The sequence below is a fragment of the Sorex araneus genome, chromosome 5 (assembly GCF_027595985.1).
Source record: "Sorex araneus isolate mSorAra2 chromosome 5, mSorAra2.pri, whole genome shotgun sequence".
NCBI classification, from domain to species: domain Eukaryota; kingdom Metazoa; phylum Chordata; class Mammalia; order Eulipotyphla; family Soricidae; genus Sorex; species Sorex araneus.
This window is the reverse complement of record NC_073306.1, coordinates 129,425,155-129,447,914: the sequence shown is the minus strand read 5'-3', so window position 1 is coordinate 129,447,914 and position 22,760 is coordinate 129,425,155. Positions and strand designations below refer to the sequence as shown.

The 22,760-nt window shown below is 57.0% G+C and overlaps 2 protein-coding genes across 3 annotated transcripts; both read right to left on the bottom strand.

Annotated features, from left to right (window-relative positions):
- Positions 1-526: 526 nt before the first annotated feature.
- On the bottom strand, positions 527-3,533 carry UBE2C (ubiquitin conjugating enzyme E2 C). The gene is made up of 6 exons (XM_055140208.1): positions 3,379-3,533; positions 2,842-2,869; positions 2,001-2,087; positions 1,173-1,377; positions 1,019-1,078; positions 527-778 (listed from the first exon to the last, which is right to left on the bottom strand). Exons 1-6 carry the CDS (start codon positions 3,477-3,479, stop codon positions 720-722), a joined length of 540 nt encoding a protein of 179 aa, XP_054996183.1. The 5' UTR covers positions 3,480-3,533; the 3' UTR covers positions 527-719.
- Positions 3,534-4,468: 935 nt separating this feature from the next.
- On the bottom strand, positions 4,469-19,928 carry DNTTIP1 (deoxynucleotidyltransferase terminal interacting protein 1). 2 transcript variants are annotated; one of them, XM_055140103.1, is made up of 13 exons: positions 19,779-19,928; positions 19,452-19,663; positions 17,286-17,382; positions 15,610-15,708; positions 10,377-10,445; positions 10,116-10,172; positions 9,883-9,941; positions 9,088-9,133; positions 6,549-6,607; positions 6,388-6,448; positions 6,023-6,094; positions 4,978-5,033; positions 4,469-4,838 (listed from the first exon to the last, which is right to left on the bottom strand). In XM_055140103.1, exons 1-13 carry the CDS (start codon positions 19,872-19,874, stop codon positions 4,700-4,702), a joined length of 1,122 nt encoding a protein of 373 aa, XP_054996078.1. In that variant the 5' UTR covers positions 19,875-19,928; the 3' UTR covers positions 4,469-4,699. The 2 variants fall into 2 exon arrangements, with proteins under 2 accessions (XP_054996078.1, XP_054996079.1); XM_055140104.1 differs by having other exon boundaries at positions 19,452-19,522.
- Positions 19,929-22,760: the final 2,832 nt, after the last annotated feature.

Sequence of the window (22,760 nt, the reverse complement as noted above, 5' to 3'; positions counted from 1 at the left end):
GGCCGCGTGCAAGGCAAACGCCTTACCCGCTATGCTATCGCTCTAGCCCCCTAAATTTTTTTCCTTTTTGAGTCACACTCGGCGATGCACAGGGGTTACTCCTGGCTCTGTGCTCAGGGAACCATGTGGGATGCTGGGAATTGAACCCGGGTCGGCCATATGCAAGGCAAATGCCCTCCCCACTGTGCTATTGCTCCAGCCCCCTCAACACCCTTTCAAGCTGGGTGCAGCTCTAGGGTGCTGCTGGGGACTACCCAGGGATCTGTCTGAGAGTAGTGCAGGGCCCTGAGCAGCTGAGGACAGAGCTCACGTGCTGGGCGTTTGCCAGGCCTGGGGTGGGAGCAGGCATCGCCGGGCCGCCCTGGCAGGAGTAGATGGGTATGGCCGGGCCAGGCTCACCGGCCTCGCCACAGCAGGCCTGAGAGAAACAGGGAGGGCCCAGATCCGACGGGCACCCCAGGCACCCGGTGTATCCAAAGAGGTGGCAAGTGGCTCACAGACACCAAACCACCAGAAAACAAAAACAAAAAACCCCAAACGTATTTATTTAATATATTCATCACAAGGGTTGGTCGAACGAGACTTAATTTAAAATAACGAAAACAAAACAAAAATGACACCACAGCTTGAGACACAGAGTTCCGTACAGAGACAGAGGAGGAGGACAGACAGCCGAAGAGGAGGAACAGACGCTGACAGGAGGCGGGGCGGGCCCCGCGTCAAGGCTCTTGGCTGGAGGCGTGCTTGGAGTACGTTTCCTGCAGGTATTTCTTGAAGGCTGCAAGAGGACCCCGATGGGCCCAGTGAGTGACGGGCCGGGAGGAGGGGGCTGCCGGGGTGGGGGTGGCTCCCGCATAGGTCGTCCCCTGGGCTGCCACCCACCCAGCAGACCTGCCAGAAACTCCCCTTCTGGTCAGAATGGGAGAGAATCCTTCAAAGGATTCCCTGGGTTGATTCCCGGGCTCCCTGGGTTGACAGTGCCCTGCGGTTCCCCCTGGCCCAGGCAGAAAGGCCCCACCTGTAGGATTTTTCCAGAGCTCAGCAGCGTGCGTGTTCAAAGGGCTGTCGATGTTGGGTTCTGCGGGTGGAGAAAGGATACGGTCAAGGGGGTACCGGATGGAGTGGGGGTGGGGTGGGGGGAACGGGCACGCCAGCGGGCTCCCCGCAGTCACCTCCGAGCAGGCTCTGAATGGACAGCAGGATGGTCCTGACGTCGTACAGCGCGGACCACTTGTCTTTCAGGATGTCCAGGCAGATGTTGCCGTGCGTGTCCACGTTGGGGTGGTAGCAGGGAGTGAGAAATTTCACGGTGGGCGCGTTGTAGGGGTAGCCGCTGGGGAACTCCAGGGAGAGCTTATACCTCAGGTCCTCGTAGACCTGGCGGGGAGGCGGGGCGGGGTAAGATCCCGTAACTCAGAGGTTCAGAGCAGATCTGACCTCTGCGGTTAGGGACTACTAGACAGAAGACAGTGTTCTGGGGGCCGGAGAGATAGTCCAGTGGGCAGTGCTTGCCTCGAATGCAGTCAATCCAGGTTCGATTCCCTGCACCCCATTTGATCCCCAGAGCCACCTAGGAGTGATTCAGAGCACCACTGGTGTTCTGATAATTTCTCTGTTTGGTGGGGACAACTCAAAGCTTTTCACGTAGGGGCTGCAAAGTGGCATCTTTACCCAGCAGGGCACAAGAAAGCCCCATGGAAGCATCAACTGCTGAAGGTGGAAAATTAGGGGATATTCTGAATTTCTGATCTAGGAAGACTTGGGAGGCACAGCAGCTAAGGTGTTTGTCCTGCATGCAGCCACCCCTGGTTTGATCCCGGGTACAGTACGGCGCCTCGAGCACTGCCAGGGGCGATTCCGTCTCTGTCTGTCTCCACCCTTTCTCTTAGAGTTTGGGAGCTGCGGCCGTTGGCTCGAGGTCACACCCTGCCCAGAGGGGAGAGCAAGGCCCCTGCCTCTGGGCCATGAGGCCCCCCCCCCCCCCCCGGGCCCCCACTCACCGTGCCAGCGGCTCCGTGGATGGTCCCCACCCACTTGAAAAGGTTGTCTGACTCCGGGAAGGCAGAAATGCCTTTGTCACCAGACATCTGGAGAGGAAGCACAACACTGGCTGGGCGGGAGGGGACACTTTGGGGAGAGCCGAGGAGGACTGTAAGGGGAACCCCTTCCTTTAGGCACATCGGCACTTTGATATTGCGCCTCGTAGAGTGGAAGCAGCAGCCGGACCAGACAGAAGCTGCTCTGCGGAAGTGACTGATTAGGCACCTAGGGCCGAACAAACCCGTCCCCACGGGAAGGCGTGTGGGGACTGAGGTTCATCACCGGGGAAGGAGGGAGGAACTGAACAGGGAGGCATCTCCCCACCCCCAGCCTCGCTGGTTGCTGGGCGTGCAATCCAGCAAGCTACTGAGTGCAGGCCACACCCAGGGCCTGGGGACTCCAGGGTGGGAGGAAGGGGGCTGGGCCGGAAGGGCTCAGCTGAAGACTCAACGAAGGGGAAAAAAAAAAAGGAAAAGAAAAAGGCCTGTCCTAAAGGCTTTTCCTGACACAGACGCAGAAATAGCAAGGCAGGTGGGTGAGAGCTGGGCACAGAGGTAAGGCCAGGCAGGCAGGGGAGGGGAGGGGAGGGGAGAAGAGGGGAGGGCTGTGTGGCTTCCTGGAAGAAGTGTATTTCAGAGATGATGGGATTGTGGGGAATGGGATCAGGAGCAGAGACTCAGGTGTGGGCCTGGGTGGGCCTCCCTCACCCCCTCCAAGTAGCACGCAGCTGGAGGGCAGGAAGGAAAGGATTAGGGGCAGGTGGAGGGTGGAGGGTGGGTTTGCAGGCAGGATGTCACTCACCATGAGGGTCATCAGCTCCTGCTGTAGCCTGCAAACAGAGCATCGGTGTCACCTGGGAACCCGAGTGGGTCAGAGTTCCAGGTGGTGCTCGCACCCTCCATCTCTGCGGGGCGGCTGTCAGAGGCGCCCGGGCTCTCCTCGGTCGTCTCAGCCTCAGCCTCCTTTATTCCAGGTTCCCACGGGGCTCCCAGGGGCGCGTTTCCCTCCGAGCTCCCCTGGCATCTCTCTCCCTGCGGGATCTCATCTCTCCCCTCTCCTCCCCTCCCGCTAGGTCCCGGGGGTCCCTGGATGTAGCCCGGCCGCGGGGCCTCCTGGCAGCCGATGCCCACTGGGGGTGGGGAGGTTGGGAGAGGACAGTGAAGGGGGCCGCTAAGCAGACGAGCTCCAGGCGTGTTCTCTCATCTTCCGTTTGACCACCCTGTTCCCAGGGGAGGGGGGTTCCGGAAGGCCTGGATCTGGGCCCAGGAGCTCAGGGCCGTTCGGGCCCCAACTCCAGGGGTGTTGGGCTGGCTGGAGGTGGGGCTCCCCACCACTCACCTCTTCCCCACGGGGCCCCGGGCAGCGCCCCCGCTGGGCTCGGCTCCTTTGCGGGCAGCGGCGACACTGGCGGCGGCGGGGTCGCGGTTCTGGGAGGCCATCCCGGCGGCGCTGGGAGAGAGAGGACCGCGGGGAGCACGACTGCAACTGCAGGGCTGCGGGGCCGCCCGCCCGCGTTTGAATCGTAACCCTCTAGCAGTGCCGACCAATCAGCGCCCCGCTTGGGTTTGATCCGGCCAATAGGACGCTCTAAAGTGCTAAATCGCCGTGCAACGGATAGATCCACCCACCGGCGCGCTGCTATTGGACGGCGGGATACAGCTCCTGAGGCACCATTGGTCGGAGGGGCTGCCATTAACCAACGGATTTGCCGCCGATTGGTGCCCCTCGGAGAAGCGCCGACCATTAAAGGACCAAGGAAAAGCCCACGTGGGATGAACCTAGGGCGATCCAACGCCCGTCTCCGAAAGGCAGGTGGACCCCTGTTCCCTGCGGATGGGCCTCCCTTCTCGCAGCACTGTGACCCCTCCCTCAAAGTGAAGAGCCCTAGTCCTCATTTTTTTTTTTTTTGGTCACACCTGGCGATGCACAGGGGTTACTCCTGGCTCTTCACTCAGGAATTACCCCTGGCAGTGCTCAGGGGACCATATGGGATGCTGGGATTCGAACCCGGGTCGGCCGCGTGCAAGGCAAACGCCCTACCCGCTGTGCTATCGCTCCAGCCCCAGTCCTCATTTTTTTTAATGCGCTGGGTGCCTTTGCTGGGACTTAAGCTCATGCAAGGGGGAAAAACTAGAGGTCTATAGGGTAGAAAACAAGTTCAATACTCTGCCCTATACCGAAATGAGTTTGTCATCAGTCCCCTAGGGGGCTAGCTACCACTCAGTGCTATTCCCATACCTTAGCTGGGTGAGGAGAGGCCCAGGAAAGGTATTCTAAAGTGGGCAGGCCCAGGGGAGGTGGGCTCTTCCTGGGTCTAAGGTGGGCTGGGAAGGGTCTCTGGGCAGCCTTTCCTTCTAAGCCTCCTCTCCAGGGACCCCGGATGTTGTTAGCACTGCCCCGTCCCCAACACACACACACAGACCACACAGCAGGCTCACCACCTGTCTTTATTACAAACTGCTTAATTGTTTCTTGTCCCAATAACTTTACAAATAAAGAACTATGTGCCCGTCTGGGGTGCTCTGTAATGACTCACTACAGACTAGCCCAGGCACAGCTTAATGCCGCTGAGATCCATGGCCGAGCAGTCCGGCAGAGGCCTTGGCCATGCGGGTCGGAGTGCCCTGGCGGGCTGCCACAGCTGGCCAGGCCACCTGCCTCAGGTCTGCGGGGGAGCTTCCACGGCGCGATGCTCGTTCTCTGTCCGTAGTGTCTCCATGTACTTCCTCATCTTCTCCACCATCCAGGAGGGCAGGACAAAGGACTTCAGCTCCTCTAACTTCAGGTCCAGGCAGCCTCTGGAACAGACAGTGGGGAAGAAGCTGACCCACGGGTGTCCAGGCTCATCCCAGGGGCCACTGTAAGTCCAGGCTCATCCCAGGGGCCACTGTAAGGCGGGCAGGCTGGGGGTGACGACGTCAGAGCTCCTGGCTTTACCTGTAGTCATCGCTGGCAGCAAGGTCCCGGATGTCCTCCTCAATGAGGAGGTAGGCCTGGGCGGGAGCAAAGGACAGCGATCAGTGCTTCTGATCGTTTCTGTGACACTTACACTTTATTAAACACAGGCTTATTAAAAAAAAAATTAAATTTTGGGGGAATTTTTGGGTCACATTTGGGGGTGCTCAGTGATCACTTCTGGTGGGCTCACGGGACCATATGGGATAATGGTGATCAAACCTGGGTTGGCGTCGTGTAAGGCAGATGCCCGACCCACTCTACTCTGGTTCCCTATTAAACATCTGTTTAACTGTTCTATCCTCTGCATCCCATATGGTCCCCCCAGCACTGCCAAGAATAATTCCTGAGTGCAGAGCCAGGAGTAATCCCTGAGCATCGCTGGATGTGACCCCACATTCCATGCCCTCTCCCCCAAATAAAAACAAACAAAAAAACCCCACCACAAACCCAAACAAACCAAAAACAAAACTAATAACAAGAGTCCAGGGGCCGGAGAGACAGTACAGCGGGGAGGGCCATTTGCCTTGCACGTAGCCAACTCAGTTGGACCCCCGGCATCCCAGATGGCCCCCTAAGCACCACTGGGAGAGATTTCTGGGTGTAGTTAAGAGTAACCCCTGAGCATTGCCGGGTGTGGGCCAAGAAAAGGTGGGAAAAACAAGCAAACAAAGCCCCCAAGTGCCGCTGTGTCCGGCAGGAGTGTGCAGTATTCACGGGTGCATGGGGAGAGGTGGGCTCGGGGCGAAGTGGCAGGGCTCAGCCCTCTTCCTTCCTGGCGCTGCTTCTTAACACTCGCAGTTGTGCTCTGCTCTGCCCAGCCCCAGACCCGCCATTCTCCCACCCAGCTAGTGAGTCCAAGTGTCCAGGATGCGGGGGGGGGGGGGGGGGGGAAGGGGCATGGTGTGTGGCCGGCCGGGGCCAGGGCAGGGTCTCCAGAGCCCAGTGTCTGCTTCCAGCACTTGGCAGGCGCGGTGGTTCCCACCGGGAGGGCAGCGGCTGGGCGGGCCCGGGGAGCAGTGCTTACCATCTTGCCCCCGGTCGCCCGCATGTGATGCTGCTCGGCCAGCCAGTGCTTGTCCTGGGGGTCAGCTGCGTACTGCGAGGGAGAAGGTCAGGAGAGCTGTCAGCTCGGCGCCCAGGGCAATGCCACCACCGGGCACGTACCCAGATAGGAAGCTATGAATTCTACCTGGCATGGGAGAAGCATTCGGGAGAAGTTGGTATTCCTGGTGCTCCCCCACCTCCCGCCTAAGCACACGACAGATGGACAGAGACAGGGGCCACCGGGACCCCAGTCCGGACTCCCGTGTCAGAGCAGCTCTGGGATTCTTGGTGCCGTCGGCGGATCCCAGCCCCGTCTCCTCCCACTGGCCCCCAGCACTCACCTACCTTAAAGAGGTGTGGGTGCTTGATGTAGATTCTCCCTCTGGTGCCCCCCATCCCCAGGGCCCTGCAATCAACAGGTGAGTGGTAAGGCTGCTGGCAGCTGGGATGCTGGGGTGGGCAACCCTCCCATCCTGCCACACACACACCATGGCCCTTATACTTACTTGTTGGCACGTGAGCCCAGCACGAAGGTGGTCGACTCATTGAGGCGAGCCGGATCCCACTGCAGGAGAGCGGGAAGGCGAGGTTCAGCTGGTGGACCGACAGAAACAGGCCTCCCGAGGCCCTGTCCTACCAGCCTGCCCCTCCCCCCAGTAGATGATTCTCGAAACCAAGCCATCAGAAACAGGCCAGGCCAGTGCCAGGCACTGGGTGCAGCATCCTTGCATCATCATGAGATGAAGGGGGCTGGGCACACGGGGTGCCGGGGGGAGGGGAGGGGACGGGGAAGGCTGCCCAGGATCGGTCGCCAAGTCAGTTCTGACGGGGAGCGGGAGCTAGATGAGGCGGAAAGCAGGGCAGGAGCCAGTCTGGGTCTGGCCTGCGGGGAGGAGCCATCCTGCAGGGGCGGGGTGGGACGGGGAGGGTGCTTGGGGAGCAGCAGGGGGGGGGCCCTGCTCCATTTCCCAACAGGCTGGCTGCTAACCCGTCTGGGGGTGTCGGGAGTGGAGGCAGGCAAGGGGCTCTAGCGGAGAAGGGAAAAGGAACTGAGAGGGAGGGGCTGGAGACAGTCGGGCGGGGAGGGCACCTGCCTTGCACGCAGCGACCAGGGTTTCCCCCTGGCATCCCTGATCACCACCAGTGCAGAGCCAAGGGTAGGTCCTGAGCACTGCCAGGTGTGTCCTGAGAGAGATTTCTGGGGACTCTCCCTTCACTCAGGCCAGCGGAGCAGGATGTTAGGGGTGGACGGCAGGGGCCCCAAGGCCCACCTGCTCAAAGGGGGCGGGGACACCATTTCTCCCTGGTAGCGGCCTCAGCAAACCCGCCTCACTGGTGCTCCTGGAGGGCTTTATTTGAAGAACTGCACTGCTGGGGTTGAAGACCGCACAGCGGGGGAGGTATTTCCCTTACACGTGCCCGACCTGGGTTCGGTCCCCAGCACCCCATGTGGCCCCTGATCTCCACCAAGGAATGACGACAACACAGAGCCCTGGACAACACTGGGTGAGGCCCAAACACCCATGCTCTCGCTGCCCCCTCCCCACAATGAAAAAGGCCCCCGTTGCTGTCAGAGCTCAGGCTGGAGAGATGAACACCAAGTAGGCACCTGCCTTGCCTGTATGTGATCAGCCCCAGTTCGATCCCCTGAGCCAGGAGTAGCCCCTGAGATACACTGGGTGTGACCCAAGGCCCCCTCCCCACCAAAGGCTTGCTAACAGGGGACGCAACAGAGTCCAAAATCTGTGGTGTCCCAGGTAGGAAGGACCTGTGACTGAAAACTCCAGGCTCAATGGAACCGGGAATGGGTGCCCCCCTCCCCCGCTCGCCCTCCCCTATTTCCCTAGCTCGGCAGTCACCCCCACAAGCCGCCACAGGCGCCATTAATCTCATCAACGGCCATGATCCAGACTCGATAGAAATCTCTCGGAAGAGAGCATAAAACGAGACGCCATAGCCATGCCTCGGACCCTGCACCAGGCCGCTTCATTGGAGGCAACCCGGAGGGGGGCGGGTAAGGCCCCTCCCTGCCTCAACAGAGCCAGCCCGGGCAGCTGAAAACCTCCAGACCTCAACTGCCACCCTGCTCATGTCCGCCCTCCACACGCTTGGACGGGCCTCACCCGTGAGTCAATGTATTCCTGACCGTGCGGCCGTAACTGCCGCAGTGTGGGGTCTCATACTTCACACCACCAATATACCAAGAGTGGGGCGCCACACCTGGTGGGGTTTAAGGCGGAAGGTAACTAACCTTAGGGGGAAATGTATTTATACAGATACAGATACAAGCACACAAGGCCCAACCTTTAACATGCTATTAATCTCTTGTAGAAGGGCTCGATGGCTCCTGGGTGAAACTGAACCATCTTCGCTGGTCTCATTTTCAGCGGATGATTCATAACAAGCAATACGAAATAAAGTGTTTCGGTTCTGCTTTGAGGGCAGGGGCTGGGGCTTGGGACGGCGATATGGTGGCGGGGAGGTGCAATGGGGGGTGCGAGTGGTGCCCGAATATTAAATGTAATCAAATATCGTGAGCAACTTTATAAAAATAAAATAAATAAATAACAATAAAGAAAAGAAAACTGGTGTCCAAGAGAGGCGGCCGAGAGCAGCTGCCTGGAGGCTTGGCCCTGCCACCGCTGGTCAGCGCCAGGTCAGTCTCTCGGCCACACTGTCCCCAGGCACAGCAAATGCCTCAGGCAGCCAGACCCAAGGGTTTAGCTGGCAGGAAAGACACCCCTCGCCCACAGAAGAGCAAGAACGGAGGGCTTCCTGAGACTGGGATCAGCAGTGACGTCACCTCCCGGCACCGCGGACAGGCAAGTGCCCTGCAGCTTTCAGAGGACTCCGGCAAGACTCAGGTTCCTTCTGCCCCCAGGTCCAACCCCCTGAGACCCCTCTGGGGGCCCAGTGCTGGGGCAGCTGGGCAGTGACCAGGCAGCTCCGGGGCAACGTGCCCGGCTTCACCCCTGGCCCTTGGCCCCTGTGGGGGCCCCAGAGTGTCTGTGCGACAGGGGTCGCCGCCACGCCCCCGTATCATACCTTGGGGCCTTCTCGGCGAACTGGCTCACAGGATTTTGGTTTCCACCTGTTTGGAACGAAAGAGGAAAGGTAAACCAGGCAAGGCGAGGCCGAAGGCTGGCCGAGAGCCTGCTGCTGTTGGTGGGGCCCCTCGCGCCCTCGGGTGAGCCCGGAGTCCCCCTGCCTGGCGCCCGTCAGGGGGCTCACAGGGGCCAGCCTTGGCCCTGCGCCCGCCTAGCCTCATGGGCAGGTCCAGCAGCTGCCAAGGCATCCTCTTCCCCTCTGAGAGCCCAGCAGTGACAGCTGCCAGTGGCGTCTGTGATGGACAGACCCGCTTCAGGCCAGAGAGGAAACTGAGGCTGGATGATTAATTCTACTCCAAGCTGGTGGCTTCAGGTCACGCCTACCATCCTAACCAGACTGTACCCTTTACCTTTGTGTACTGAACTCTAACTAGGCTTCTACAGAGAACTTTGGGGAAAACAACAAACAGGTTGTTTCAAATCTCTTTGGAAACAACCAACCTAACGCCTGGAGCAGTGGAAGGAAGGTAGGATACTGGCCCTGCATGCGGCCACCCTGGGTTCGATCCCCTGCACTATGTATGGTTCCCGGAGCCCCCCCCGGAGTGACCCCTGAGTGCAGAGTCAGGAGGAAGCCCCGAGCACCGCTGGGAGTGACTCGTCAAGCCATAAAAAGGAACAAATGGAACAAGCGAGAAAAGGAGCTGGGGCACCAGGCTGCCCTGCCCAGGGTGTGAGGTAGGGGTGCGTCTCCTCGGTGAGGCCCCCGCCCGCTCTGCTGGCCCCTACTCACACCATGCCAGCGGCTGCCCGGTCATTTGACAGGATGTGCCCAGGAGGCCGTCCCTTCCTCTGCCACAAAGAACAGCTGTCAGAAGCCTGCCCGGGGGAGCCCCCACCCCTCCCAGGGCAGCCCAGGGGTGCGGGATGGAGAGGGTTTTCCCGACAGAGCACAGGGTCCTGGACGGGCTCTGGCTGTCAGCCCAGAAAGGCCCAGAGGCACCCAGGAAGCGGATTCCCGCTTACCTTTTTGGGAACGGGGCTTCCCCGGAGGGCGCAATCCTCTTCCGCCTGCCGGCCACGCTGGGCGAGAAGGGAAGGGCTTGTTGGTGGCAGGGCAGGGCCAGGGAGCTGGAGACAGAGCGTGGGGCGACCGCTCCCTGGCCCCGCTGCAGCCAGCGGCCTCTAGGGCTGGCCCTGCACACACGGAGGCTGCGGGATGCCCCCTGGGTCCAGCGATCGCCTGCCCCCGGCCCCTCCGTTTTTCCAGAACACAGGGACTCTGACCTTTATCCCAGGAAGCTCATGGGTCAGTCTGGGGATCACTTTTTCTCCATCGGAAAACAGGAGTTTGGCCTGAAGGGGGGAAGAACAAGTGTTCACTGTCTGGGGTAGGTTAAGTCGCACCTCCAAACTGGAGTTAAAACTAATTTTTAAAAGACGCAATAGTAGGAACTGTTAGAAAATTCACAATGGCAAATACGCAACATTGAAAAAACAACAACCCACAAACCCAACTAAACAGAAATCTCAATGCCCACAGAATACTGTCAATATTTCCAGGGAACCGACTCATTCCTTCAGCCCAGCCGAACCCCGACGGTCTGTGTTTTCTGAGTCAATCTGCAGCCCTGGCCAGCTGCAGCTTCACTGAGGAAGTACTGAGCGACGAGGCTGCTCTCCCGGCAACACAGCAACCAAACGCACAAGCAAGGCCCCACTCCTGTGGCGCTTATGGCCAGAATGATCTGGATGATAAGCCGCACAAATCCAGAAAACAAGGCGATCTCAGATGATGAGAAATGCTTCAGAGATTTAAAAAAAAAAGAGAAGCTGAAATGTAGTAAGGTGAGACATCTTTCTTCAAGTCATCCAACTGCTCAGCAGTAAAGCCAGGACTCGTATCTGGACACGCTACACCGAGAGAAAGCGTGCGTTTTTTAATTTGTGTGTTTTTGGGTCACACTCAGGGGTGTGCAGGGACTATTCTGGCTTGGTGCGAGGGGATCACTCCTGGAGGCGGTGTTAAGGAACTGAGGCAGCGCAGAGATTGAACTTTGGCCTCTTGCAAGCAAAGCACACAGTCTACTGCGCCATCTCTCTGGCACAAAGCTTACATTCCTCTTTTTCAAAAAATTTATTTTTATCAAAACACTGTGATCTGCAAAGTTATTTATAATACAGTTGTTTCAGGCATTTAATGTTCCAACACCACCAGTGTGACCTTCCCTCCACCGAAGCCCCCGGTTTCCCCTCCCAACCCCAAGTGGCCCCTTAGGATCATAACAAATTTACTTTATATTGTTTGTTCTAACAAAGGTTAAAGAAAAGGCAAACAGAACGATCAGAAAAATAAACCAATGAGAGCCAATTTGTGACTGCAACATGATTTTCACCTATGTAAATCAGGCAATGAAAACCATCTAAGGCAATAAATATATTGCACTAAATTTTATTCTATACTTGGATTTCATCATGGTAATAATCATACCTTACCTGTCACTGATAAACTTAAAAAAATTCTGTGCTATTTTGGAGTTTATGTGAAAAAGTTAAGGCGTTCATACATACAATTTTTCTCTCCTACACTTTACTTTTATACTATGGTTTACAAAGTTGTTCGTGATGAGTTGTTACAGGCACTAAATATTCTAACACCAATTCTACCAGACTGTCTCCTTCTCCCCACCGTTGTCTCCCATTCTCCTGCCCACCCTCCAGCCTGGCCTGCAGCAGGTCCAGGCCCACACGAATTTATTTTATATTGCAAAGCTTGCATTCATCTTTTTTTTTTTTTCTTTTGGGCCACACCTGGTGATTCTCAGGGGTTACTTCTAGCTCTGCGCTCAGGAATTACTCCTGGAGGTGCTTAAACCTGGGGATCAAATCCAGGTCAGCTGTGTGCAAGGCAAACGCCCTCCCGCTGTACTTTGCAAGGCAAATCGCTCTGGCTCCAAAGCTTGCATTTTTAACCACCGGGCTGAACTTTTTTTTTTTTTGGCTTTTTGTTTTTTGGGTCATACCCGATGATGCACAGGGGTTACTCCTGGCTCTGCACTCAGAAATTACCCCCTGGTGGTGCTCAGGGGCCCATATATGGGATGCTGGGAATTGAACCCAGGTCAGCCGAACACAAGGCCCTACCCATTGTGCTATTTCTCCAGCCCCTGAACATTTTTTTTTCTGTCTTTTGCTTTCTGGGTCACAGCCAGCGGTGCTCAGGGATCACTCCTGGTGGTAGTTAGGGGAGCTAGGCCATGCTGGGGAGTGAATCTGTTTTTTTCTTTCTTTTTGGGCCACACCCGGCGATGCACAGGGGTTACTACTGGCACGTGCACTCAGGAATTGCTCCTGGCAGTGTTCGGGGGACCATATGGGATACTGGGAATCTAACCCGGGTCAGCTGCGTACAAGGCAAACGCTCTACCCACGCCCTCCCTGCTGTGCTATCATTCCAGGCCGTGGGGAGTGAATCTGGACTGGCTCCTGTGCAAGGCAAGCCCCCTAACTGCTGTACAATCTCTCTGGCCCTGTGCCTGGCTTTTCTTAAGGAATGTATATTATTTACATAAATAAAATGACAAATCAAGAGTCTGCAAAACTACTTGATATCATATGATCGGAAAAAAGAAAAACAGCCCAAGAAAAGTGTTAATAAGAAGTCATTCTTTCTAAAAAAATGCTCGTGGTGGGGGGAGTAGCTAAGGAATTTAGGCAACACCACTGAGGTGCCCAAGATAAGGACTCGGAAGTGGAAATGAGAAATCAAGTCCTGACTCTATGCAAATGAAGGAAAACATCTGATGCTGGGTCTGAAGACTCTTGTAATGCCACACGGAGTTCCTCAGGCAGTTTTACACAAGGGGGCTTCAGACAATACCTGGGCACCCCAACGCCTGCTTTACTGAGTCAGCAATATTTGTAACTGAGAACAGGAGCACAACATACAGAGTACCTAACATGTTCTGCAGTTTGCCTGAACTCTCCCAGGCTTCACAGCAGGCCTCTGGTGGTGGGGACTGGTTTTACTCCCAATTTCAGAGGTTAAAAATGAAGCTAACTTTCCACACGTACAGACGAGCTTCCCCTATGAAGGAACTGGCAGAGGAACCCAGGTATGCGGGACCTGTGGCTGAGATCTCCAAGCTGCTTGGACTGGGACTGGAACCCCTTCCCCCAGCTCCCCAGTTTTCCAGTAGCTTGGCAACTGCCCCCGGTGCCATGTAATCTCATCAATGGCCAAGATCCAGAGACTATTCTGGAACAGAGCAGAATCCCCTGACCCCACGCCAGGCTGTCTTCACTGGGGCACCTCTTATACTGTAGCCCCTGATGTACCTAAAGTAGCACACACTTGTTTGGTTTTAACATACTTGCTTGTATTCTCTCACATACGGGCTTACATGTCTCCAGAATGAAATACAACAACCTTCACACACTTCCCTCTTATTGTCCTGGGAAGATGCTCGCTGGTGAGGTGGTGTTTGAATATTATCTGTAATGAACTGTTGTGAACTACTTTATGGCAATAAAGTTTTAATTTTATTTATGAAAATAAAATGTATAAAAGTCGCAAAAGAAGAGGCTAAAAGCGGTTAGAAGACTGTTCAACAGCTGGACTCATCTGGCGCTGGTTGGGAGAGGACAGAAGTCTCTGGGCCCTGACCTTGCAGTGCTCTGCCGGTGGCACGGGACCTTCTGCTCGAGACTCTGGCTTTCCAGTCCCACCATGACCAGAAAGGGGCTCTGGGACCAGGCGACCAGACAGGGACAAACCGGACATAGAGTAATGGTTCAATTCCCCGTCGCTCCATTCTTTATCTTTCACTGGAACTCAGGAGTTTCCTGAGTTTCTTTCTGTATCAATCTCCTCATGGTATTCAGAGACATTTTTCTCCCCCTTGTCTGCAGGGTTAGAGATAAAATGAGGGTCTCAAAAGTGCAAAAAAAAAAAAAAAAAAAAAAAAGTGGAGGGGCCAGGGAGGAGAGGTTTTCTGTTATTGCTGTTGCTGTTTTTCGCTGTTGTTTCTGGGGGTAGACCTGGAGGTGCATGGGGTCAGAGCCTGGATGGAAAACACAATTTCTCCAGGCCCTACAAAGGAAGATCTCGTTAGGCTGCTCTGCCTGGAACTCTAATCAGTAACAGGTTTATCATTCACTATCGTGATTACTGTTCTTTCGGTGTTTGGGCCACACCCAGCAATGCTCAGAGGCTTGGTGCTGGGGGGCGCCCCCCAGTGGTGGGGATGGAACCTGCCCCGAGCACGGCTCTGGTGCTGAAGAACATCAATCACAGCACGGAGCTGGAAGCAGACCTTGTGGCTGCTGGAGAGAAACGCCCAGCTTGGATGGCTAATGTTTCACAGGCAAGCAGGGAGTCTGCGAGACGCCGACAGCTTCTATTAATAGCAGCAGCCACCGCACACAAACAGGTGCACCGCTCTCTGGGAACACAGTGACCGGCCTGATGCTGGGCCTCCTGGCCACACAATGCCCAGCCTGATGTGGGTGCCTGACCACACACTGACCGGCCTGACAGTAGGCCTCCTGACCACTGAGAGCTGGAGGCGGGAAGGGTGGTGACCATCCCCTCCCGCCCTGCCAGGCAGCAATAGAGAACATGTAGGAAGATGGGTAGTGACCCCGGGTGACGTCTCACCCTGGAGAGTGGTATTCACCAACCAGCAGGACGTGCACAAGAGAAACGCCAGGTCCAAACCCAGCTCCCGGGGAGTGGGCTCAGGGCTAGGGGAGAGGAAACGAAGGGCCCTGCTCGTTTGCCTCCACGCGGACTCTGGAGAGGAGCCGCTCACTGCCGCCGCGCTAGTTCCTGCCTCGCTGTGGGTCTGACAGTCGCACACCCACACCTCGGAGGTCTCTCCCAGAGCAACGTGAGGCTGTCCCCAGGTTCCAGTCCTCAGGCTGGTCCCTTGATTTTATTTTATTTTTTTTTCTTTTTGGGTCACACCCAGCAATGCACAGGGGTCACTCCTGGCTCATGCACTCAGGAATCAGCCCTGGTGGTGCTCTGGGGACCATATGGGATGCTGGGATTTGAACCCGGGTCGGCCGTGTGCAAGGCAAACTCTCCACCCGCTGTGCTATCGCTCCAGCCCCGGTCCCTTGATTTTAAATTCACCCGAAGTCACTGACCAGCAAGAGGGCTACAGCGCCTCGTAGGCTCCCATCCCCAAACGCTCCCCGAGGGGAGAGGGGACTCGACCAGTCTCTCTCCTGCTCGATAAATTCTTCCTTGCAAACCAGGGGCGGCAGTGAGCTTTCTGCCCGGGGCCCCTCGGCCACGACTGAGGCATGGGTGAATGGTGCACGCGAGGGGCCCATCACACACAGCGCCTGGTCACACCCCTTCCCGCCTGTCAGCAACAGGTCCAGGTGCTAAGTGGGCCTGAGAGGCAGGCCCCCAATTCCCCTGGGACCCCCATTCTGATCAGAGCCCCGAGCTGCACGGAGCGTCACCCCCCTGCCCACCCCCCCCCACAGCCGTTTCCATGGGCCTCACCTGCTCCAGGCAGCTGCGACAGGCCTCCTGGATCAGCTGCTCTGCGTCCACTTCTTCCCCGATGTTGTCCCGCACGTTCAGTGCTGCCTTCTGGAAGAACTAGGGAGAAGCACCGCAGAGGACTCTGTCCCACACCTTTCTGCTTTGGGGCACCACCATCTGGTGATGCGCAGGGTTTATTCCTGGCTCTGCACTCAGGGACCCTATGGGATGCCTGGGATTGAACCCGGACCGGCTGTGTGCAGGGCCAGCGCCCTCCCCGCTGTGCTATGGCTCTGGTCCCAGCCTTGCTGACATCTTTACTGCTAGCTCTCCTTGCCTGCCTCCGCGCGGTCACTCCTGAGTCTACTCTCCATGAGTCAGTCAGAGTGCCTCTGCGGACATCTCCTGATCACACGCTCTGCTCCAAACTCTCCAGAAACCTTTGTTCTACTGACAGTAAAACCCCAAGTCTTGACCACGGCTTCAAGAATTCTGCACGGGCTGGGTCCCTGTCGCCTCGCGGGCCCCTCTGGCCCTGCTCTCCGGGCTCAGCGTGCTCCAGCCACTCGGAATGTGGGCATGAGCGAGGCGTCAAGCCCCCACCTGCCTTCGTTCTCACCTGATCTGGGTGTCTGTCCTCTGAGAGGGGCCTCCTGGCCACAGGCTGGGAAGCAGCGCCCCCTGCTCCACAAAGCCCCTCTCCCACCTTTCCCGGGGGCGTCTGATCTCTAATGCAGCACAGACTGGTGTAAGGAGAGCAGGACATGGCCGTGTTCCCTGCTGGCTCCCCCAGGCCCGGAATGCTGTCAGCACGCGAGGTGCTGAGGAAACACTGCTCGAGTGAGTAAACAAACACTGTTTAGGAAGTGTTCAGTTCTGCGTATGCTAGGCTTGACACTCCAGGAGAGCCACATACAAGGTTATTATAGGCCTATGCATAATCTAATTGTTTTTCCTTGTAGAGCCACACCCAGGGGACCATGCAGCGTTGGGGCTCAAACCTGGGGCTCCTGCAGGGAAAGCATGAGCCAGATTCCTCATTCCAGAGTATTCTGTTTCGGGGCCACACCTGATGGTGCTCAGGGATCACCCCTGGTGGTGGTTGGGGGGACCATATGTGGTGCAGGAGACCAGGCTGGCTGTGTGCAAGGCAATGCCTTACCTACTGTACTATCGCTCTGGCCCCACTCCCAAATTAATTTGGTTTTCTTTTCCTCGGGGGAGGGGGGCACAAAGGGCCACACCTGCAGTGCTCAGGGCTTACTCCTGGCTGTGCACGGAGGAATCTCTCCTGGCGGGGCTCAAGAGACCATATTGGATACCAGAGGATCGAACCCTGGTTGGCTGCACTAAGGGAAGCAACCTACCTGCTGTGCTATCACTCTGGCCCTAGAGACATCTATATCTACCTATCTATCTACATACTTTCCTTCCAAAATAATTTTGTTTTTGTTGTTTTGAGGCCACATCCAGCGATGCTCAGGTGTGACTCCTGGCTCTGCACTCAGGCGTGACTCCTGGTGGTGCTTGGGGGACCATCAAGGACGCTGGGGGTGAAACCCAGGTCAGCCACGTGCAAGGCAAATGCCCTCCCTGCTGTACAATCTTTCCAGCCCCCCCTTTCAAAACACTGTAAGTACCAAGAGTGACGTTACAGGGCCGGAGCCCGGGCCCTCTTCCCTCTACCCTCTCACCTTCATGTACTTGTTGAAGACAGTCTGGATCTCCTCGTTGATGCTGGGCTGCAGGACGGCGCGGAGGAGGTCCATGGAGATGGCAGGGTCTGTGAAACTGGGAGGGAGACGCGGTCATGGGCCCCGTCCAAACCCACGTCTGCCCACCTGCCCGACTCAGGCTCCGGCACGCCAAGAGCCAACAGTGCTCCTGAAACTAGCTCTGTGCCTGGGTCCTGGGCAGACCGGAGCCTCAGGACTTTAGTTTGATTTCCTTGTCACTCTAGGAAACGGATATTATTTTTCTACAGTCTTAGGAGATAATAACGGGCCTCTAAGAGAGTGAAAGTAAGGTCAGGGCTGGGGGGAGAGTGCAAGCGACAGAGCACAGGCCTGGCAAGTCTGAGGCCCTGAGTCTGTCCCCTGGACCACACGCTCCCCGGCCCGCCAGCACTGCACAAAACAAAACCAAGAATGACAGTAAGGCTAAATTCACAATAAAAGGTCCACAGGAAGTCCATACAATTTAACAAATAGGAATAAATACGTGCAAAAAATTTTTCCTCTTAGATCAGGAAGTGACATGAGCCACACCCAGATGGTTCTGCACTCAGGGATCACTACCGGCGTGCTTGGGACTATATGGGACGCCAGGGATGGAACCTGGGTGGCCACGTACAAGGCAAGTGTCCCACCCACTGTACTATCAGCCCCAAGTCTCTCTCTCTCTCTCTCTCTCTCTCTCTCTCTTTTTTTGGGTTGTTGTTGTGCTGAGGAATTAACCTTGGGCTTACACACGCAAGGCAGTGGCCCGGAGCACCTCCCTTGCAAGTAAGCAAATGGTTACAAGTTCAAATCCCTGGGGTCCCACATATGTGAGCAATGAGCCTCATCTCTGCCACTTGGCCCTGGCAGCTCGGAACTCCACAGCACAGTGACTTCCAGCTGCTCCGTGGGGATGTGTGCGCACCACAGAATAAGGGCTGCCATACCGTGCAAGCATCACAACTAAAGAAGCGAGGGCCAGAAAGATAGTACAGTGGGCAGGGCACTTACCTTGGACAAAGCCGACCCAGGTTCAACCCCAGTATCCCAGAGGGCAGTGATTCCTGAGCACAGAGCCAGGAGTCAGCCCTGGGCACAGCCAAGTGTGGCCCCAAAACAAACAAAAAGAAGAAAGGGCAACATCTGAGCAGCACCACAACCACGACTGTGTATGCCACTAAGGATATTGGTACGGGGGGCACGTGTGTGCAGCTACTAAAGGAGAGCACGGTTCAATGAGCACCGCCATGGGGCGTGTGCACGCACACCAGTCACAGTGACAACTGGGAACAACAGCGAGAACAGGGGGAAGGAGGGATAATAAAAAGCTTTGTTTAAAAAAAGGAAATTGTTTGGGCTGGAGGAATGGTACAGTTGGGAAGGTGTTTGCCTTGCAGTAGGTTGACCCGGGTTCGATCCCTGGCATTCCAGATGGTCCCCCGAGCACTGCCAGGAGTAATTCCTGAGTGCAGAGCCAGGAGTAACCCCTGAGCATCGCCACTTGCGACCCCAAAAGCTCCCCCCCACTAAAAAAAGGGAAATAATTAAAAAATATTGTTCTACTGCTGAGATACACCTGACCCTTTTAATGACACCTTTGGGGGGGGTCAGATAGTGCAGTGGGTAAGGAGTGTGCCTTGCACACGGACGAGCAGGGTTTGATCCCCGGAACTTTGAGGGTCCCCCAGCCCCACCAGAATTGATCCTTGAGCATATCCTGGGTTTGGTTCAAAAGTAAACAAAAAACCGTAAGTTCTGTTTTTTCCTTTATTATTTTTTTTTTTTGGGGGGGGCACATCTACCTATGCTCAGGGTTTACTCCTGGCTCTGTGCTCCGGGATCACAGTTCGGTCGTGTGCAAGGCAGGGACCCTACCCTCTGTCCTACCTCTGCCCCTGAAAATGTCTCTCCAGGGGCCACGCCAGTACTGAGCAAGGGCCTGGGGGCCGTTCCCACGGGCAGTCAGGGCGGTTGAGGCACTTCGGCCAGTGAAACGCCTGTCTCCAGCAGCGCTGGGGGGCCGCGGGGCCACACCTGGGGGTGCTCAGAGGTCACCGACTTGGGGTCTCCGGCTCGGAGCTCCCCCAGCCCCGGCCCCCGGCGCCGTCCCCCCCCACCCCCGGGGCAACCCCTCGGCCTCACCTCGTGGTCATCTGGGAGCGGCGGCCCCTTCGCTGCACCTGCCGGTGCTTTATCATGATGTTCCACGGGTTCTGTGGGGACCAAGGGACGGAGGTCACCGCGGCCCGGCCCGCCGGGGCGCTCTCGCCGCGTCTCCCACCGCGGGGCCGGCGCGAGGGCTGTGGCCGGCCGAGGGCAGGTGTGCAGCCCGCAGAGTCGCGGCCCCGCGCCTTCTGCAAGGGTCGGAGAGAGGCAGCCGCGTTTCCCGGGGCCCGCGCGGCGGGCGGCGGCGGCCACGCCCGGGCCCCCCCGGCCCCGCCCGGCCGCCCCGGGGCCCCCCTCCCTCACCGTCAGCACCAGCTGCCCCGCGTCCCCCAGCTCGGGGCCGCCCCGCTCGGCCCCGCCGGGCCCCCGCGGCTGCTCGGCGTCGCCCGTGGCCCCCATCGGCGCCCCCCACTCGCCCGCTCCCTCGACCCGGCTCCGCCACCGGCCGGAAAGGCGCCCGTGACGTCACTGGAGCGCGCCGCCCGGAAGCGCGACGGGCCGCGCCGCCGGGTTGCCATGGGAACCGCGCCGCGGCGTCCCGCCGGGGACCGCGGGCGAGGTCAGGGGCCGGGTCGGCGGGTGAGGTGGGCGGGGCTGCCTCTCGGGCGCTGGGAGCTGTCGGGTTTCAGTGGCCCCCATGCTTTGGAGTGGGACGGACGCGGGGGGCCGGGAACTCCGGCCGGGAGGCTCTGAGACCCGTCGGACTCTCCCTTGCGGCCCGGGGCTGTTTCTTACTGCCGACTTTTTTTTTTTTTTTTTTTTGCTTTTTGGGTCACACCGGGCGATGCACAGGGGTTAGTCCTGGCTCATGCACCCAGGAATTACTCCTGGCTGTGCTCAGGGGACCACATGGGATGCTGGAATTCGAACCCGGCTTGGCCGCGTGCAAGGCAAACGCCCTCCCCGCTGTGCTATCGCTCCAGCCCCTCAGTGGGTCCTTCTGGCTCTGCACTCAGGACTCACTCCCGGCGGTGCTCGGCGACCCTGTGGGATGCCGGGGATCCAACCCGGGCCAGCCGCACGCAGCACCAAGCCCTCCCCGCTGGACGGTCGCTCCGGCCCGCCCTTGAGCGCAGACTTGGCGCGGATGCCGCCGCCCGCTGCCCACGCAGGGGTTGCAGGGCTGTGGCGTTTGTCAGGGCGCCCCTAAGGTGCCACAGCCGCCCAGGGCCCTCGCAGGGAGAGGGGTAAATGGCGGAGAGGTTCGAGTCATTTTTGCCTGGTCACAGGCAGAAAAGTGGGTGGGTTGCGCAGTGAGAAAGATCCGAGTTCGGGGCGGACAGATAGTACAGTGGGAAGGGGGGTTGGCCTTGCAAGCGGCCAACCCGGCTTGGATCCCCGGCACCCCGTATGGTTCCTTGGGCCCCCGCCAAGAGTGATCCCTGAGTGCAGAGCCAGGAGCTGTTATGTCCCGGGAGGGGAGTTTCGCTCGCACATTGATCAGACCAGACGCGAGGATGCAAAGGCAAGACCCCTTTATTGCTAGCTCGAGCAGTGGAGTCTTGACAAGGACCGGGACTCCGAATTCTGAGCAGTTCATAGAGGGTTCGGTTATAGAACAGTAATTTTCTAGGAACTGGCAATATGTTTCCAATTCTGGTCCCTGTCCGTCCTGTGACTCTAGGGACCAACTCTTGGTCCCTGTGCAACCCTGTGACTCCACTCCCCATGCCCTCTCTGCTTGGCTGGGTGCCACTGCCCAGGCCCCCTATTCTGATAGGCTGTTCCCACGGGTTGGTTTATCTGCCCAGGGTGATACTGTGTTCTGAGAAGTCAGGACTTTTTTTTTCTTTTTTTTCTTTTTGGGTCACACCTGGCGATGCTCAAGGGTTACTCGTGGCTCTGCACTCAGGAATCACCCCTGGCAGTGCTCAGGGGACCATATGGGATGCTGGGAATCGTACCCAGGTTGGCCGTGTGCAAGGCAAATGCCCTACCCACTGTGCTATCGCTCCAGCTCCGAAGTCATGACTTTCTGATGGGGAAAACTGAGACCTAGGCATGCTGAGTTTTGATCTTAAAGTGGAGCCTGTCATGTCTCCCCTTAGGCCTCACAGAGTGAGCCTGTCAGGTGTGGCCCCCAAACCAAACAAATCGAACCAAGTTCGAATCCAGGATGATAGGATGATTAAGAGTCTTTTTTTTTCTTCTTGGGTCACACCTGGCAATGCACAGGGGTTACTCCTGGCTCTGCACTCAGGAATTACTCCTGGCAGTGCTCAGGGGACCATATGGGATGCTGGGAATTGAACCCGGGTCGGCTGCGTGCAAGGCAAATGCCCTCCCTGCTGTGCTATCACTCCAACCCCTGATTAAGAGTTTTGACTATGGAATCACACTGTCCACTTCTGTTCTACTGCTGACTAGCCCTTTGCCTTACCGGGTAGGGGTGAGGCTCTCTGTGCCTCAGTTTCCTCATATGTAGAATGGGATTCACAGTAGATTATACACAGTAGATTATAGGATTGCAATGAGGATTGAGTTCATTCATGTAAGTCACGTAGAATCAATGCTCAGTGGCACCTATGTTTTATGTTGTTGTATTTCAATGGCTACCACTTAGGCATTTTCATCCTCTTTCTGAACATGTTTTTTAATGCAAGATTATCATGAAGATTAAAATAAATATGTAACAACCTACTAGGTCATCAACTCGACTGTCTCTGTGCTCCGATATCAACATTAGGGAAACTTTTGGCACCGAAGGAGTCCTTTTTTTTTTTTTTTTTTGGGTCACACCCGGCAATGCACAGGGTCACTCCTGGCTCTGCACTCAGGAATTACCCCTGGCAGTGCTCAGGGGACCATATGGGATGCTGGGAATCAAACCCGGGTCAGCCGCGTGCAAGGCAAACACCCTCCCTGCTGTGCTATCACTCCAGCCCCCGAAGGAGTCCTTTTAAATGGGAAACAGCCGAGGGTCTGGAGAGATAGTACAGCAGGGAGGACACTTGCCTTGCATGTGGCTGGTCCTGGTTCCATCTCTGCCATCTCATATGGTCCCTGGAACCCACCAGGAGTGATTCCTGAGTGCAGAGCCAGGGGTAACCCCTGAGCATCGTGGGATGTGGTTCCCCCCAAAACAACAATAACAGCAACAACAGGAAACAGGAAGAAGAGAGAAGGGTATAAATAGGTACATTTACCCGAGTCAAAACTCTCTTTTGGTTTCTGTCATCTAGCCTTCAAGCCGTCCAAGAATGGCCGGTGTGGGCTAGAGAGAGTGACAGGAAGGTTTTGATCCATCTGTATTAGTTATGTACACACTCAAACACGACTTTCCTG

Coding starts and splice junctions, on each gene's coding strand:
- UBE2C (XM_055140208.1), bottom strand. CDS start 3,479: ATGGCCTCCCAGAACCGCGACCCCGCCGCCGCCAGTGTCGCCGCTGCC. Junction 2,870..3,378: donor CGGGGCCCCGTGGGGAAGAG/GTGAGTGGTGGG, acceptor CTCTGTTTGCAG/GCTACAGCAGGAGCTGATGA. Junction 2,088..2,841: donor AGGAGCTGATGACCCTCATG/GTGAGTGACATC, acceptor CTTCCTCTCCAG/ATGTCTGGTGACAAAGGCAT.
- DNTTIP1 (XM_055140103.1), bottom strand. CDS start 19,874: ATGGGGGCCACGGGCGACGCCGAGCAGCCGCGGGGGCCCGGCGGGGCC. Junction 10,173..10,376: donor ATGAGCTTCCTGGGATAAAG/GTCAGAGTCCCT, acceptor CTTCTCGCCCAG/CGTGGCCGGCAGGCGGAAGA. Junction 5,034..6,022: donor GGGCGACCGGGGGCAAGATG/GTAAGCACTGCT, acceptor GCTCCCGCCCAG/GCCTACCTCCTCATTGAGGA.